General features: G+C 42.2%; 1 protein-coding gene and 2 pseudogenes across 1 annotated transcript in view; all 3 read right to left on the bottom strand.

Moving 5' to 3' along the window:
• The window catches only part of YWHAQ (tyrosine 3-monooxygenase/tryptophan 5-monooxygenase activation protein theta), a 56,980-nt gene that overhangs the window by 9,697 nt on the left and 28,830 nt on the right, over nt 1-18,453 (bottom strand). The window contains exon 2 of the mRNA XM_006140833.3: nt 4,395-4,518. Coding sequence (XP_006140895.1) covers nt 4,395-4,518 — 124 coding nt within the window. The remainder of the gene's footprint in view (nt 1-4,394; nt 4,519-18,453) is intronic.
• Nucleotides 59-1,220, bottom strand: LOC102467809 (heterogeneous nuclear ribonucleoprotein F-like; annotated as a pseudogene).
• Nucleotides 1,232-3,449, bottom strand: LOC102503147 (heterogeneous nuclear ribonucleoprotein F-like; annotated as a pseudogene).

Genomic DNA, 18,453 nt, shown 5'->3' with positions numbered 1-18,453 from the left:
CTGTCACAGCTTGTTGGCTGCCTCTGAGAATACAATTCAAACACACCTTCCTACAAAACTAGCTGTATCCACTCATGCTGTTCTAACTGCTGTGGGTGGCCTCTAACAGCCACTCACTGACTGGCTCTCCAGGCTGCTGTCAGTGACCTGGGCTTCAGACCCCCGCCTTGCATCACATGGCTGCTATATGCCCCAGCGGTCGAAGTGAAGAATAACTATCTGTGCGATACGTTGGCCACCACAGCTTCTTTGTGGGTAGCAAATTCAACATGCGCTTCTTTCTCCTGTCACTCTTCCATCTGGACCGATCTCAACATGGCTCTCACAGGGTTGAATGGAAGGGAGTTGTAAATGTTCTCAGTGGCCTTATAGGGCAGCCCCCTCATGTGGACACAGCACCCGATGATGATCTGCACCACGAGCTTGCTGGTCATACATCCCTGAAAGACAGTAACTGAGGTCTCTTCCAAACATGTCGGTGGTAAAACCAGAGCTGTTGTTAAAGCCACCGTACTCTTCGTAGTCCCCGTAGCCTGCACTGTAGGCCCCAGGCCTCATCTTAACCAGATCTGCTTGTTTCACGATGCCAATGTATCTCCTGGCAGTGCCAGATGGTCACAGGGCCCAGCCACTACATGAACTTCTGAGGGGATCCAAATAGGACCGAACTTCTGCCTGACTGCTCTTCAACACTTCGAAATACCTGTGCCCTATTCTCTCCATGTGCTTCCCTAGGGCCCTCTCTGCTAACTCCTGGGAGGCAAACTGCACAAAAGCTGCCCCTGTACCCTTGCCTTCGGGGTCTACAGGCAATGTGATCCTGTTCAATTTCTTCTTTTATGCATCCAAATGGGAGTCATCGAAGCCATCACTGGTGCTGTCAGTCTGTGCAGACCACTGTACTTCAACATCCAATCCATTTCGGTCCTGTGAGACTTTGACACCGCACTATATCGGTGTCCCATGCTTTCTCTGTCTTTTTTTTCAGGGCCACTGCTATACTATCTTCTGATTAAAGCTCAATGAAAGCCTCACCACTCCACCAGTCTTCTCTAGTGTATATGAAATGGACATCAGCAGCCCCATCATGAAATTGTGCAGGTGGAGAGGAAGTTCTGCACTTCCTCAACACAACAGGACCAAGGCAGGCATGAGCTTGACCACCAAGCCTTCAATTTACCTCCCTCACGGCCCAGCATCATGGACACTTGACATGGCACATGTTAGTTTTTGTTTACTCAGCATCATGTTAGAAGAAAACTTCACATGAGAAAACACTGAAGTGGTAAATTTTTAAATCCAGATTTCACAAACTCATGGTACAAAAATGGGTACAACAGCTTCTCCTGGAGTTATAAGTGCTTGTCACAGCTTGTTAGCTGCCTCTGAGAATTTGATTCAAACACCATGTTCCTACAAAACTAGTTATATCTACTCATGCTGTTCTAACTGCTGTAGGTGGCCTTATACCAGCCACTCACTGACTGGCTCTCCAGGCTGCTGTCAGTGACCTGGGCTTCAGACCCCCGCCTTGCATCACATGGCTGCTATATGCCCCAGCGGTCGAAGTGAAGAATAACTATCTGTGCGATACGTTGGCCACCACAGCTTCTTTGTGGGTAGCAAATTCAACATGCGCTTCTTTCTCCTGTCACTCTTCCATCTGGACCGATCTCAACATGGCTCTCACAGGGTTGAATGGAAGGGAGTTGTAAATGTTCTCAGTGGCCTTATAGGGCAGCCCCCTCATGTGGACACAGCACCCGATGATGATCTGCACCACGAGCTTGCTGGTCATACATCCCTGAAAGACAGTAACTGAGGTCTCTTCCAAACATGTCGGTGGTAAAACCAGAGCTGTTGTTAAAGCCACCGTACTCTTCGTAGTCCCCGTAGCCTGCACTGTAGGCCCCAGGCCTCATCTTAACCAGATCTGCTTGTTTCACGATGCCAATGTATCTCCTGGCAGTGCCAGATGGTCACAGGGCCCAGCCACTACATGAACTTCTGAGGGGATCCAAATAGGACCGAACTTCTGCCTGACTGCTCTTCAACACTTCGAAATACCTGTGCCCTATTCTCTCCATGTGCTTCCCTAGGGCCCTCTCTGCTAACTCCTGGGAGGCAAACTGCACAAAAGCTGCCCCTGTACCCTTGCCTTCGGGGTCTACAGGCAATGTGATCCTGTTCAATTTCTTCTTTTATGCATCCAAATGGGAGTCATCGAAGCCATCACTGGTGCTGTCAGTCTGTGCAGACCACTGTACTTCAACATCCAATCCATTTCGGTCCTGTGAGACTTTGACACCGCACTATATCGGTGTCCCATGCTTTCTCTGTCTTTTTTTTCAGGGCCACTGCTATACTATCTTCTGATTAAAGCTCAATGAAAGCCTCACCACTCCACCAGTCTTCTCTAGTGTATATGAAATGGACATCAGCAGCCCCATCATGAAATTGTGCAGGTGGAGAGGAAGTTCTGCACTTCCTCAACACAACAGGACCAAGGCAGGCATGAGCTTGACCACCAAGCCTTCAATTTACCTCCCTCACGGCCCAGCATCATGGACACTTGACATGGCACATGTTATAAAAACTTAGGCACAAAAAAAGTGCATCGACTTTGGAAATGGAATTCAAAGAGTTCATGGAAAAATGAAATTTAAAAACATAACCTTTCTCTCTCAACAAAAGTTCCATCAAATTCAAACACTTTTTAAACTGACAATACCAACCACTTAGTCTTCCTGTAAAGAACTGAAAGGTCCTGCAAATTTAACCATCTAAATGCAGTCTCTTTTCATTATTAGAAAAATTGGTGCCTTTAAAGATTTTAAGATTAGGAAAATTAGAAGGAGTCAAATCAGAACAGTATGGTGGATGTCTAATGATTTACCATCATGACTCTTACAATACCGTCCTTGTTTGATGACAGGAATGAGCAGGAGTGTTGTCATGAAGAAGGATGTTCTAGTGACGGTTTCCTGAGCTTTTTCTAAAGCTTTGGTTAACTTTCTCAAAACACTCTTAATAAGCAGATATTTTCATTGTATGGTGCTCCAGAAAAGTCAATAAGCAAAATGCTCTGAGCATCCCCAAAACTTGCCGACTGTTGCCCTTGACTGGTCCACTTATACTTTGACTGGGCCACTTCCCCATCTTGGTAGGTATTGCTTTGATTGTGCTTTGTCTTCAGGATCGCATTGGTAAAGCTGTTCATCTCCTTTTATAATTCTTCTGAGAAATTCTTCCGGGTCTTGATCTCACTTGTTTAAAATTTCCATTGAAAGCTCTGCTCTCGTGCGCAGCTGATTTGGGTGGAACGATTTTGGCATCTATAGAGTAGAACGTTTGCTCGGCTTAAAATTTTTTAGTCAGAATTACATAAGTAGAACCAGTTGAGATATCTATCAGTTACTGTTTCTGTTGTTAATCATCAGCCCTCTTCAATTAGAGCATGATCAAGATTAGTATTTTTCTTTCAAACTGATGTAGTTTGCAGCTATGGGTCTTATCATTATCATCATCTTCACCATCTTTAATATCTTAAACACTATAAACATTGCCTAGTCCCTTTTTAAAGTGGCTTATCCATTTGTAAGCTGCTGATTTTTCTGGGGCGTTGTCTCCATAAACTTTTTTGTAAAAAGCATCAGTGATTTCACCATTCTTCCACCCAAGCTTCACCACAAACTTGATGTTTCTTCTTGCTTCAATTTTAACAGAATTCATGTTGCTCTGATGGCAACTCTTCCCAACCTGGTGTCTTATCCTTCTCAGTGCCTCAAACTACATGCAGGCATGTTTCCCACGCCACTGGGTTCAGGACTCAAACACAGTCAGCCTTATAGATTCCAGCCACCTTAACCACCACACCACCAACTGATCCTCAACCTTTCTTTTAGGTTGACATTAGGAAATCTTCCTGAGGTAGACGCAGCACAGCAGGGATTCCACGAGGGAGCCAGACTGCCAGGTTTGATTTTTAAGCCTCTGGACCCAGGACTCAAACGGTGGTCAACCATGCCGAAGTCCAGTGACATAACTGCTATGCCATCTGCTGGACCCCAGATAGATAGCGTAGCAGTTATGTCACTGGACTTTACAGTGTTGCCTCGACATCCTACTTTTCCCGTTTCTCATCTGGCTAGGCCTACAGGGGCTCATGAGTGCACCCTGTGTGTTACAGATGCCCTGAGAAGTGAACCATGGCTTCCAGCCTCCCAAGCAGTGACACTACCTGTGTACTACCACAACCGCACCCCAAACATTTTTTAAGTTACAAAGAGGCCAGAGATTACATATAGACTACTGTCATAGTGTCTCATTCGCCTTCACTTCTTTTTTTTTTTACATTTTAACTTCACCTATAAACCAAATCCAAATATACTTACGTTTTCGATCATCACCACATGCAACCTCAGCAAGGTACCGGAAGTAATCTCCCTTCATTTTCAGATAGAAGACCTTACTCTCTGGATTAGTTGCATTGGCTATTAAATACTTATCCAATAATTCCTGAAAAGAAATAAGATAAAACATTAGGCACTAATAAAAAGCTACGTAGTTAAAGCCAAAAACTTAAAATGATGTGTTAATGCACTGGAAGCATTAGAAGCATTAATTACCACAGTAACATTCTACCATACCAGCTTGAACTCGCAACATGTTCTTCAAGCAGGGATCAGGTTGCTGCTACTAGTGGCCCTGGTAGGCTGGCTTTACATGATCCAACCCACAGTTTCTAATGGTAAAGTTAGATTACACCAGCTAAAAAGAGCTTTAAAAAAAAAAGCCTATCTGTTCAGGTCCCCATGCATTCAACCAACATTTACTGATACCTGTTAGGTGCCCGATGGCTGACCAAAATGGAGTTAAAAAACTAAGAAAAGGCCCCTGCCCTTAAGAAGTTTGCCATCTATAAATATACCTCTAACTATACATCAGCATTAACAGATATGAGTACGGTATTATGGAAGCACGGAGAGGGAGTAACTGGTGGTTCTGGTTCTGCTGGAGATAGACTCCAGTTTGATAGGCTTCCTGGGGAAGGGACTGCCAAAAATGGCATTAAGAAAGTTCCAGGCAGAGAACTGTCTTAGGGAGAGGAAAGAAAATGTTTAAGACATGAAGAACAGCATAAACACAGAACAGACATATCCTAAGGGCCTAGAGCAGTGCTCCTGAGTGCCGCCTACAGTTTCTTTCTGCAGTTGAGTTATTGTTGCTGGTTTTATTCCAGATTTTTGCCACAGGACACGTGCAATCACTCAAGAGAGGAAAAGCGAGAAATCACCCACCTAAGGAGATGGACACGACACAATCCCTTCTCCATTCTCCTCTTGAGATTTTGGGCATGCGCGCATGTGCACACATACAAACACACACTCAATGTATTTTCCAAGCTGCTGGGTCCAGGAATCAAACCAGAGTTGGCCATGTGGGATCCAGAGCCTTAACCACTACACCACCTGCTGGCCCAGTTTTGTTTGTTTCTTTTTTATTTATTTATTTTAATTTGACCAGAGAGGGACAGAATGAGAGAGAGAAAGAAAAAGTGAGAATGTAAGCCGCCAAGTCCAGGACTCGAACTGTGGTTGGCCATGTGGGAGTCCAGTGCCCTTAACCACCATACCACCTATTGAACCCGGGCCTGTTGTTTTTAACAGTTTTAAAATTCTTCCAAATTTCTGAGTAAGCTATATATCTTAAGCATTAAGTCCAACTGAAACGAAGATAACCACGGAATCTGAGGAAGAGGCTTAGAAACTCACAAAGCAATTTGACAGTAACTTTATGCCTACTGAATTTAATCATTAAAACAAATTAGGTGACTATTTCATGGAAAGAAATATTCACTTGCTCCAATGTGCTTCTCAAACGGAGGTATTTGTACTTCTAGAAGCCCAAAGTACGTACACCTGGGAGTATGTAAAGTCACAAAAGGCAAATGTGATAACTATCTTCTCAGACTAATTTAATTTGATGCTAACTTAAAATATTTCTGTATTAAAAAATACCACAGAGCAGACTAAAATTCTCATAGAAATTTTAAGATGTGACCACCACCCAATTTATATGTGTTTTGGGAATAAAACCAATAAACAGAAGTTGGGTCAGCTGGTAGCATGGTAGTTAAGGCAGCTGAATCCCATATGGTTTACTGCTACAGAGTCCTGGACCTGGTAGCTTAAAAAATACTCTGGGCATGTGTGTCCGTATGCCCAAATTCCCAAGAGGAGAATGGAGGAAGGGAAAGGAACTGTAGTCAGTCATGTGGGAGTCCAGCACCTTAACCACCACATCTCTTGCTGGCCTCCCAAAATTTTAATTTTTCCCCCCATAGGGCATGTGTACTCACTGGAGGGATGGAGAAAGAAAATAAGAGGGAAAGTGAAACCCCCACAGCAGGGGGGTGGGGGTGGTGGCCATGTAACAACCCCTTCCATGTTCTTGGGATTTTGGACACACAGACACACACACACCCCTGGTGTGATTTTCAAGTTGCTGGGTTTGGGATTTGAACCACAGTCACCTCTGTGGGAATCCAGCACCTTACCCATACCACCTCCTGGCCCACCAATGGAAAATATTAAGCAAGGAAATAAGATGTTAGCATTTTACAAAAATAGCAAAAGAGATTATCAGTTAATATCTACATAAGAATACCAACTATAATACATATTGGACAGTTTGGAAAATAACCCAGTTAAGACCGCTTCAAATTTATGTAACATATTACTGAAGTTCAGAGGTCATTAAGGGCCATCAACAACTGTACCAACAAGAATTGTTTATGGAAAAAGAACTGAGAGATCAGATTTTAAGAATGATTTTTGCTTAAAATCATCAACACAATTTTAATGGTTATTTAACTTTCCCTTCTATTAACATTTTTACATTACCATGGATGATTTTCAATTTAAAAATTATGGTTATGATCTGAATTTAGAGGGTTTTCGTTTTTGGGTAAAGGGGAGAAAATCTGAGACAGGTACAAGACATGTTCTAGATTTCAAACTAGACTCAGACATTGCTATCTTTATTATTTATTTTTTTTTTTGGGGGGGGGAAAGGTTTTTGCTAAAGGGCATGTGTGCTCACCAGAAGGACAGAGAGACAGAAAGCAAGAAATCACCCCCAAGGGGGGGATGGCCATGCTGCAATCCCTCCTCCTCCATTCTCCTTTGGGGATCCTGGGCACACATGCACACGCACCCGGCATGAGTTGAAGGCACTGGGTCTGGGACTTGAACCACGGTTGACTGCATGGGAGTCCAGAGACATAGTCATTATGCCAACTGCTGGTCTCAGACCTTGCTATCTTAATACACACACACACACACACAGTGAATCTTAGCAGTATCAAAGAAGGCCAACAGTGTTTGGCCTGGAGGAAATACTGTTTTTTGCTTATAGCCATACCAAGGACGTCAGGTATAAAACAAATTAGTGTTTTCCACTTGTGTTGTTCCCCAAAGTGAGCCAGTCAGTTACAATGAAATCCTACAGAAGATCTCCAAAAAGACATCAGCTCTGCTGGACACGTTAAGTACACTCGCAGAAAAAAGCTACTCAGTCCCTTGAAGACCTAGCACTCTGTGGTTGGAGAGGCTGAGGAGAGTCTGACCAGAATGAGGGCCTGGGCGAGGAGCAGATAAGAGAACTTTCAATTCTAGCACTAGTCCCTCCCGAGTCACTCTGGCCAGACGTGGGCTTGCTCACAAGGTCTTTGATGAGGACAGCTCTACAATTACTCACAGGCATGTTTGTCTTCCAGGGACTCAGAAAGATGGTATACACAGCTCCTGTATCAGTTACCATTCAACCACTTAGGAGCTAACTTTTCCTTTCTAAAAATCACTAACTGTGACAACTAGTTTGTACACAGCCACTCTGCACAACCATGTTGCCCTATGACAAACTGGCTGGACATCGTTTCCATCCTCCAGTTCTGGCCAGGCAGCAGGGTTCTTTGACAGACGCATTAGCTCTCTGTGGAGGAAACAAAGGTACAGAAAACTTCCATCTGTTCACATGCAATCAGTAGGAGAGTAAAGTTTTAGCCCCATTAAAAGACAAATGATTTTGGGACCAGTAGTTGGCATAATGGGTATGTCGCTGGACTCCCATGTAGTCGACCACAGTTCAAGTCCTGGACCAGGTGGCTTAAACTCATCGGGGTGCGGGTGCGTGTGCGCCCAAGATCTTGAGAGGAGAGTGGAAGAGAAGGAATTGTGGCGTGGCCATGCCCCCCCCCCAAGGGGGGGGAGTGATATCTTGCTTTCTTTCTGTCTCTGTTTCTCTCTGTCTTTCTGGTGAGCACATGCGCCCTCTTACAAAAACCTCTCCCCCCAAAAAAGAGAGGAAAGACAAAGAATTTTGCTTCACATTTTACCAAATGATCATGGCTATATCTAGTATTATCAATACTAGGTTATTAGTTATTAATACCAGATATAACACAGGCTGTAAGTACTGAAGATATAGCCTATTTGAAAATGTGGAAGAATTTAAGATGGGAATAATCATAAAGAGCACTATACGACAAAAGTGCCAAAGAAAATTGCCAAGAAATAATACTGATGCAAATTTAGCACAGTAATTACTCCTCCTGAGCCCTACTCCCATGTCTTACAGAAAAGACCAGACAATATAAAAGCACCTTGAATCCATCTCCCTCTTTTTATTTTTTTATTTTTCACTCCAGGACTTGGGTGCTTTCCAAGATAGAGGGGCCAGCAGGTGGCATGGTGGGTAAGGGTGCTGGACTCCCACATGGCCAACCGTGGTTTGGTCCCAGACCTGGTGGCTTACTTGCTTTCTCTCTGTTCTTTCTGGCCAAATTGAAAAAAAAAAAAAAAAAAAAAAAAAAGATAAAAATAATTCTTTAAAAGAAGAAATTATTTAACAAAACAGAGAGAAATGGAAAGTAAGAAAGCACCCCCACCTCTGACACTGGCCATGCCCCAATACCTTTTCCTGCATTCTCCTCTTGGGATTTTGGACATGAGCACATGCATTTACTTAGCTTGTTTTTCTTTCTTTTTTTTAATCAATTTATTTAATTATTTATTGTTATTATTTTTTAATTTTACGAGAGAGAGCTAGAGATATACCAAAAGTGAGAAAGTAAGTCACCAGGTCTAGGACTCAAACGATGGTCAGTCATGTGGGAGTCCAGCACCTTAACCTGCCGGCCCTGCCTGGCTTATTTTTACAGGCCCTGGGGTGCAGGACTTGAATTACACAGTCAACTCCATGGAATCTAGTTTGTTTTAAACTCCACATCATCTACTGGTCCACTAATTCTAAGAGTGAATGACTTTCATGTGAAACAATCTTACCACCTCTTCAACAGCTTTTTCAAACTCACTTGGCTTCAATAATCTATGTACTCAACATACCCTTTTTTAATCCTAAAATCATTTCTAAGCGAATTTTTACAGATAGAATAAGAGATTCTTGTCTCTCATTTTATAGCTAATTCTTTTTAACTGGCAGAGAGTAGGGTGTTCTCACTAGAGACAGAGTGGAGAGAGGGAAAAGGCACATTCCAACTGGTGTAATTACACTGCAGCCCCCTCCTACATTTCTTCATCCTGGTGGGATTCTGGGTACTCGAGTACGCACAGGTAGCACGTTCTTCAAGCCTTGGCACCGGGATTTGAACTGCTGTTGGTCATGTGGGATCTGGCTCTCTGAACTACTAGGACACAAGGTGGGCCCTTGGAAAAGTCATGATGTACTTTTCTATGTTTTCCTATGTAAAAATGCATCATGACTTTTCTGATGACCCAATAGCTAATCCTTTATATACAAAAAAATTATTTCCAATGGTTTTGAAAAATGCATAGATTTAACAAATAAACTTGTACTTCCTTTTCCTATAAACTTTTTGAAACTGTCTCATATACAAGTCACTATCCATATATTATATATCAGCATGATCAGCACGTAAATATGCTGTAAAATAGAACATACCTAAATAATAAGGTCAAACTTAACTTAGAGGTTTACTTTTAATAAAACAAAAGTACAGAGTAATAACTTCCTTATTTCAGAACACATGAGTTGTAAAAATACATTTAACTTTAGACTACCATTTGTGATTCTGATTCTTATACTATCATTTGCTCCAAGACCTGTAGCAAATAAAGGCTTCTCAAGCGCCTGCTTCTGTAATGACGTACTGAGAGTGTAATGAACTCACAGCGTTCTAGTACAGAATGTACCACCCTATCCTGAGTACATGAGCTTGGGTTAAACGTCAAAGAATTTATCCAAGAGGAAATCAACTAAGACCATTCAAGTTGAGAACATCAGTTCATTTACAGACGTACTATCATCAACAAAACGAAGGCATTGGGAACCAGCAGTTAGCGTAATGCTATGTCGCTGGACTCCCACGTAGTCGACCGCAGTTCGCGTCCGGGACCCGGTGGCTTAAAACTCACAACAGGTGCGTGTGCGTGCGTGCCCAAGATCCCAAGAGGAGAATGGATTGCAGCGTGACCATCCCCCCTGGGGGGTGATTTCTCGCTTTCTGTCTCTATGTCTCTCTCTCTCTGTCTGGCGAGCGCACGTGCACTATAGTGAAAACCTCTCAAAAAAAAAAAATTAAAAAAAAAAAACACGAAGGCACTGAATAGTTAGATGCCCTTACACTATTTAAAACATTACTGACATTGAACTGTTAGAGATTTAGAATCCAAGGATGATTAATAATTAAATTAATACCAGCCTCCTCTATTACCAAAGTTAGTTCATTAAAAGAAGAACTAAGAGGTGAAATAAACTAGTTTCAGAAACAAAAGCAAACCTCATGACCTAAGTGGCCGATCTCATGAGCTGTGTGATTGAGCTGACATCACACAGCAGACAGTATCAGTTCAGAGCTCAAATTCAAGGTACAAAGCCTGATCAATCATTATTTCTTTGTATGCCAAGGTTAAAATTTACCATCCTTTCTGTCCCAGTATCATTATTAATGCTATCTCTTTCTTTTTCCTTTTTAAAAGAATTATTGGTTTAATTTTGCTATAAAAATAATTAATTTAGTTAACTTTATTCATTTAAATTTGACTGGAGAGGGACAGAGAGAGAGAAAAAGTGAGAAAGCAAGTCACCAGGTCTGGGACACGAACCACAGTCGGCCATGTGGGAGTCCAGCACCCTTAACCATCACACCACCTACTGGTTCTAATGCTATCTCTTTCTTCTTCTTCTGTTTTTTAAACTTTATTTATTTGACTAGAAAGGGACCTAGCGAAAGGAAAAGCAAGAAAGCAAGCCACCAGGTGCAGAACTTGAACCATGGTTGGCCATGTGGGAGTCCAGCACCTCTAACCGCCACCCCACCAGGTGGCCCTGCAATCTCTTTCAATGTTAACAAGTATCCTATCCCACTTTGGAATATATTACACAATTATCCTGCAGATACAGCATTAACCTAACTCAGTGTTATTTTTATTTTTTAGTTTTTGCTACAGGGTACATGGGTTCACCAGAGAGACAGAGGAAAAATGAGAAAGAATCCCCAAGGAGGATGGCCACATCGTTGACTCCTCCTCCATTCTCCTCCCAGGATTTTGTGGACTTATGTACACGAGCCTAGTGTTTTATTCAAACCGTCAGGTCTGAGACTCTAACCATGCAGTCAACTATCTGAATGTCTCTGGAGCTGGATATGTGAGATCCAGTGCCTTAAACCACCATGCTACCTGCTGACTCTTCCAAACCTGGGTTATCAGGAAAGTCACGATGCATTTTTGCAGAACACATGACTTTCCTAATGAATGACCTACTATTTTACGTTCATATAAAAGATGATAAAATTTCTTCAGGGATGTACTAAGAGCCAACACATAGGATGTCATCTATCACAAAGATGAGTTCTTTCTTTCTCTTTTTTAAAGAGGTTTGTGGTATAGGGTGCATGCATTCACTGGAGAGACAGACAGAAAGCAAGAAATCACCACCCAGGAGCAGCGTGAAGAATAGGCGAGAGCGACTCCCGGACCGACCAAAGCCTATGCGCCACTGCATCCCCCCCCCACCCGTGTCCAGCGCCTACATCCCGCTATTGTTGCTACCATGCCCAAGAGAAAGGCTGAAGGGGAGGCTAAAGGAGATAAAGCCAAGGTGAAGGATGAACCACAGAGAAGGTCTGCAAGGTTGGCTGCGAAACCTGCTCCTCCAAAGCCAGAGCCCAAGCCTAAAAAGGCCCCTGCAAAGGTACCCGAAGGAAGAAAAGGAAAAGCTGATGTTGGCAAGATGTAAATAACCTGCAGAAAATGGAGATGCCGACACAGACCAGGCACAGAAAGTTGAAGGTGCTGGAGATGCCAAGTAAAGTGTGTGCATTTTTGGTAACTGTGTACTTCTGGTGACTGCACCATTCGAAATACTTTTATCAAGTTTTATAAAAATGCAGAATTTTGTTTTATCTTTTTTTTTTTAAGCTATGCTGTTAGCATACAGACCCCTTCATTGTTTTTTGGGGAAGGGGCATTTGTCACTAATAGAATGTCTCTGGAACTAGACTGATTTGGACAACATCTTGCCCTTCTAGTGTTGAGAGACTTCCTCTTGGCTCCCAAGAGGAGGGGTTCCCTGACACACACAGCCACCCTGGCACAGATGCCTTGTGGTGTGGAAAACTTAACATTTGCTTTTATGTCCTCTCCCTCTCTTCCTTCAGCATAGACTTAGCTTCCTTACACCAGAGACCTGTGGGGACCTGACCACAGAAAATTGGTTACGCCAGTGTATCAGGCAATCCGGACTTCCCAATGGCATAGAAATGGCATCCTTCAAAACAGCAACAGTTCCTCTTCTGTATTGTTGGATCTTCAGGTTGATAATTCTGCCATTGTCATTTCCCGAAAGTCAGGGTCGGCTCGGGAAAAGTTGTTAAACAACATGCTAAATGTGAAATGTCAACCCTCTCTCTAAACTTTCCCTGTTCAGAGCATCACATGAAGACTTCATTGGGTTTTATAGTGGCTTTCTGATTTTGGCAATCCATTGAAGAAGGGAGTTTGAAAGTTGTTGTAGATCGTTAACAACTAACTGTTAACAACTAACTGTCTGCCCATGTCCTGCCTGAAATACCATGATTGTTCATGAAAAGTATCTTTAATAAAGCTAGATATAGTTTGGCTTGGGAAAAAGAAAAAGAAAAAGAAAATCACTCCCATGAGACCAGCAGCTGGTGTAATGGCGATGTTGCTGGACTCCCACATAGTCGATCGCAGGTCTAGTCCTGGACCCGGTGGCTTAAACTAATGCCGGGCACATGTGCGTGCATGCCCAAGATCCCAAGAGGAGAATGGAGGAGAAGGGATTGTGGCGTGGCCATCCCCCCGGGGGGTGATTTCTTACTTTCTGTCTCTAATGTTTCTCTTCCAGGTGAGCACATGCACCCTATAGCAAAAACCTCTCAACAACAACAACAAAAAAAAAAAAAAAATTAAGAAAAGAAAAAAGAAAAGAAAAGAAATCACTCCCAGGAAGGGATGGCCATACCGCAATCCTTTCTCCTTCAGTCTCCTCCAAGGATTTGGGGCATGCACGCACACATGCCCAACCTGAGTTTCAAGCCACTGAGTCTGGAACTGGAACCCTGGTTGACTACATCTGAATCCAGCGACTTAGTAATCACATCATCTACTGGTCCCAATTAAGTTCTTTCTAAAAAGATTTTTTAATTACCAGAGAGCACCTATACTCAACCAGAGAAAGAGAGAAAAGGGGAAAGAAAACACATCCCAATGGGGCATGGTCATACCAAAATCCCCTCTCTTCTATTTTTCCATCCTGTCATGATTTGGGGCACAAATGTTCAAGTGTTGGTGTGTTTTTCAAGGTACTGGGGCCAGGATGTGAACTGTGACCCAACATGTGGGAACCAACTCCCTTAACCACTAAGTTATAGGGTAGGTCCAAGTTTTTTAAAAAACAGAAAGTCCCTGGGACCAGCAGATGGCATAATGGCTATGTCACAGAATCCCACACGGCCAACCACAGTTTGAGTACTAGACCCAGAGGCTTGAAATTCACATCAAGCACATGTATGTGCACGCCCAAAATCCTGAGAGGAAAATGGAGGAGAAGGGATTGTGCCATGGCCCCCCCCCCACCATGGTTTTTCACTGTCTCTCTGTCAAGCGCACATACCCTATAGCAAAAATCTCTCTTAAAAAATCTCACAAACAACAAAAACACAAGAAGACCCTATGTATCAAATGAATAGATATGAACTGAGACAACCAAGTATAACTAGTAAACTAAGTAACGGCCAAAACAAAAAAGAAAAGAAAAGAAATCAAAACAGCTATAACAGAGTACATTATTTCTTTCTCTTCTCAATTTCTTCATCCTGTTGGGATTTTGGGGCATGAAAGCACACATACCCAGTGTTTTTTAAACTACTGGGACTGAGATTCAAACTTGGTCAGCTAGGTGGGGCTACAGGGCTGGCCCAACAATGTGCATTTCTATATGTAAACATTCATGTCTAAAATATAAACACAATGTAGTCACATGTCTGCCTCTCCAAGAACAAGATCTTCAAACACAGATTTACACTAAGTATTACTAATGGTTTTACCGGTTAAGTTACACCCTTCCCTCAAGATTTTTACCTAAAAGGCGTAGCTGAACAATTCATTACACAGGTCTGTAACCCTAGGCGTTAAGGATGTCTACTGTCACTGAATTCTGTCGACTCAAGATCAGTGTTGCCCTTCCTACTGGGGCAAAAACACTGGGTCGAAAGTACATAAAAAGTGTGTGGGGGGGGGCGGGGCAGGTGGCACAGTGATTAAGGGCACTGGACTCCCACATGGCTGAAGGCAGTTTGAGTGCAGGACCTGGAGGCTTGCTTTTTCAACACCCACCCTCCCGACTCTGTCCCTCTCTGCCAAATTAAAATAATAAATAATAAATAAATGTTAAATAAAAATAATTCTTCTAAAAAAAGTGTTGTGGAAACTCAAAAGAGGAAACAATTGTTAATAAACTAAAAAAATTATTCTTTTTTAAAAAATATGTATATTTATTTAAGGTTTTTGACTTAGGGCTCATGCATTTGGAGAAAAGGATAGAGACAGTGAGAAGGAAAGTGAGAAATCACCCCCACCCCCAAGGGGGAATGACCACACTGCAATCCCTTTCCCTCCATTTTCCTCCCACATAATTTTTAAGACACCAGGTGTGGGATTCGAACCACAGTCAGCCATGTGGAACTCCAGCGATGTAATCACTATGCCATCTGTTGATCCTGGAAGTTATTCTTGAGAAGACAGCAATTAAGTTGTCTCAGAGAAGTACCGATAAATAGGGTTTTACAAGTAGACAGAAATATGGGGAAGGAAGGCCTATTCCAGGCATAGCCTATGAAAGTAGGAGGAAAGTCTCCGAAGGTGGTAATCTTTACGAAAGAAAAAAGGAAAAACTTCCTAGCTGTGAATAGTAGTAAAGGTACCACATTTCGTAATATCTGGTATGAATTATTGTATCTGTATCTCAGTGGAATGAGCACTGGACCAGTAATCTGGCTCTAGAGTCTGAGTCTAGCTCAAGTGCCTTACCTTAATCTCCTCTGCTACAAAATAATCAAAATACTCCCCAGCTTTAATAATCTCCACTATTTCTCTGGTACTAAATCAAAAGGGCAACCTTTGTTAAGATGACCAACTTCAAGTAAAAATGTTTCCTTATAGTAGTTTGCATTCACAAAGTTTAGCACAGTGCCCACCACACAGTAGGACTCAGTATTTATCGAATGCACACTAGCCACAGCTTGGCAACATGCTGGAACGGATGGAACAGAAATGGAATTTCACACACAGTAAGACCCTGAAATGCTACAGTGCTTTTTCTTGAATTACTCATTTTAATTCTTTATTTTCAAAGTCATAATGTGTAATAAGCTTCCACTCAAAAATTTCTTCTTTAAAAGTTAATTTTATCATCATCACCATCATTATCATTTAATTTGACCAGAAAAAGAGAGAGAAAAGGAAAGTGAGAAAGTAAGCTGCCAGGTCTGGAACTCAAACCATGGTTGGCTATGTGGGAGCCCAGCACCTTAACCACACCACCTGCCTGCCCCCAAATTTCTTTTCTTTCCTTTTCTTTTTTAAAGGCTGCCTTCTTTCTAAATCTTTTATTATTACTACATATTTTTAAATTTGCTACAGGGTACAAATATTCACGAGAGGGAGAGACAATGAGAATGCAAGCTGGCAGCTCTTTGACTCAAACTGCAGTTGGCAACGTGGGAGTTCAGCACCTTAACCACCAGGCCATCTGCCGGCCAACCACTCAAAAATTTCTTCGTTTCAAGGACCAGTAGGTGGCATGGTGGTGAAGGCGCTGGACACTCCCACATTGCCAACCATGGTTCAAGACCTGAACCTGGTGGCTTGCTTTCTCGCTTTCCCTCTCTCTCTGTTTCTCTGGTCAAATTAAAATAAATGAATGAATGAATAAATAAATTTTTTTAAATTTCTTTTCTAAAAATTTATTCAATTAATTTTATGTCATTATTATTATTACCATTATTTTTCATTTGACCAGAGAGAAACAGAGAGAGAGAGACAGAAAGGAAAGAAATATGAGAAAACAAGCTGCCAGGTCCGGGACTGGAACCATAGTTGACCATGTGGGAGTCCAATGCCTAACTACCATGTCACCTGCCAGGACTCTACTCTAAAATTTCTAAGAAAAAACAAGTCTTCCCATTCTGGTCCCTGTTTCTAAGCTGTCAGGAAAAATCCATTTTTGAAGTCAGGACCTTTCACACAGAAACGTCTAATTCAAGCTGACACTACCGGACTCTCCCTCTCCCATGTGCATCTTCTCTGCACACAAGGAGATTCTGGCTCCTGTTAAAGTAGGAGATTAATACGTGCATGTCACATACATTTCAAAAATTCCTGTTCCCTTTCTTGGGTCCCTAGATATCCAGTTATTCCTGTCACTCAAGGCAACCATCATCATTAGGTTCTTGTACACTCTCTCAGAAACTGAAAATATTGGGAACCAGCAGTTAGTGTAATGGCTATGTCACTGGATTCTCACGTAGTCGACCGCGGTTCGCGTCCCAGACCCGGTGGCTTAGAACTCATGCCGGGCGTGTGTGCATGTGTGCCCAAGATCCCGAGAGGAGAATGGAGAAGGGACTGCGACGTGACCATCCCCCCTGGGGGGTGATTTCTCGCTTTCTGTCTCTGTCTCTCTCTGTCTGGCAAGTGCACGTGCCCTATAGCAAAAACCTCTCCCTCTCACTACACACACTGTTCTAATCTTCTTTTCCCATATAATAACCCGACTGGGATAATTTCATATCCATATATACGTAACTGCCTCATTCTATACCTAACACCACACAGTATTCCACAGTACGGGTACCTTAATTATTTAGTCCCCTGAGATGAATATTCAAGTTGCTTCTGATCTTCTGCTATTCAAGACAATGCATCGAATGTACACTTGATCCTTCAGATAAATGGTTCAATTCTCCTCCCAGTGGTAATTTCAACTGGCACGCCCACTACTAATGTGTAAGTGTTCCTATTTCCTTTTTTATTTTATTTATATTATCATCATAATCTTCTTTATATTACATTGGATTACATATAACTTTACATTGACTTCCATTGCTTTTTCAAAAGGGAATGCCATGCATGTCAGTCAATACAGAGACATCAATCTCCCCGCTTTATCATTCAATGTCTTTTCCATGCATTTCCCAATAATTATCATTATTATAATTTTTTAAAACAGTCAATCACTATTTCTCATTTTGCTTGTTAAAAGACTTCACCCATCATGAAATACTTCCCAGACCAGTCCAGTTGAGAATACAATACACGTCATCATCAACAGATAATAAACCATATCTTTTTCTCACTAACATCCTCTCTATTGTTCACTTGCTATCTTTCTCTATCCTCTTCTCTCTCTTGTTTTTTATAGTTTTTTTTTATTAATAATTTTTTCCCCATCACAACACACAAATGAATTTTCCATCCAAAATACACTGTGCATTGGCTTAATCAAGCACGTCAACATATATGTTCTCAGCAAATAATTTCCCAATTCTTGTGTCCTGCATACCTTGCCTTTTGTTTTCTCATCCTAGATTCCCCATCCCCCTCCCTCGTTATGACCCATCCTCCTCCCACATTGTCCCTGGCATCCACGATTGCCCTCCGTGCCTCCCCCCTCCCCAAATGATCTGTCAGTGAACTTAATTAGTCTAAATATATCCAATAGTTATCGCAGCTGACACATACCTATACATGAACTCAAGTCTGACTTTAGGCCTAAACCCCAGTGAGTAAAAAGAGCATACTATAAAGTAGAACCCAGCTGGGCCCATACCGCTCCCTGCAGCCATCAAATATCCATTTTTTTTTAAATGGTACAAATAGTTTTACC

The sequence above is a fragment of the Tupaia chinensis genome, unplaced genomic scaffold (assembly GCF_000334495.1).
Source record: "Tupaia chinensis unplaced genomic scaffold, TupChi_1.0 Scaffold000045_1, whole genome shotgun sequence".
Taxonomy (NCBI): domain Eukaryota; kingdom Metazoa; phylum Chordata; class Mammalia; order Scandentia; family Tupaiidae; genus Tupaia; species Tupaia belangeri.
The sequence above is the reverse complement of the archived record's forward strand: the minus strand, read 5'-3'. Positions and strand labels throughout refer to the sequence as shown.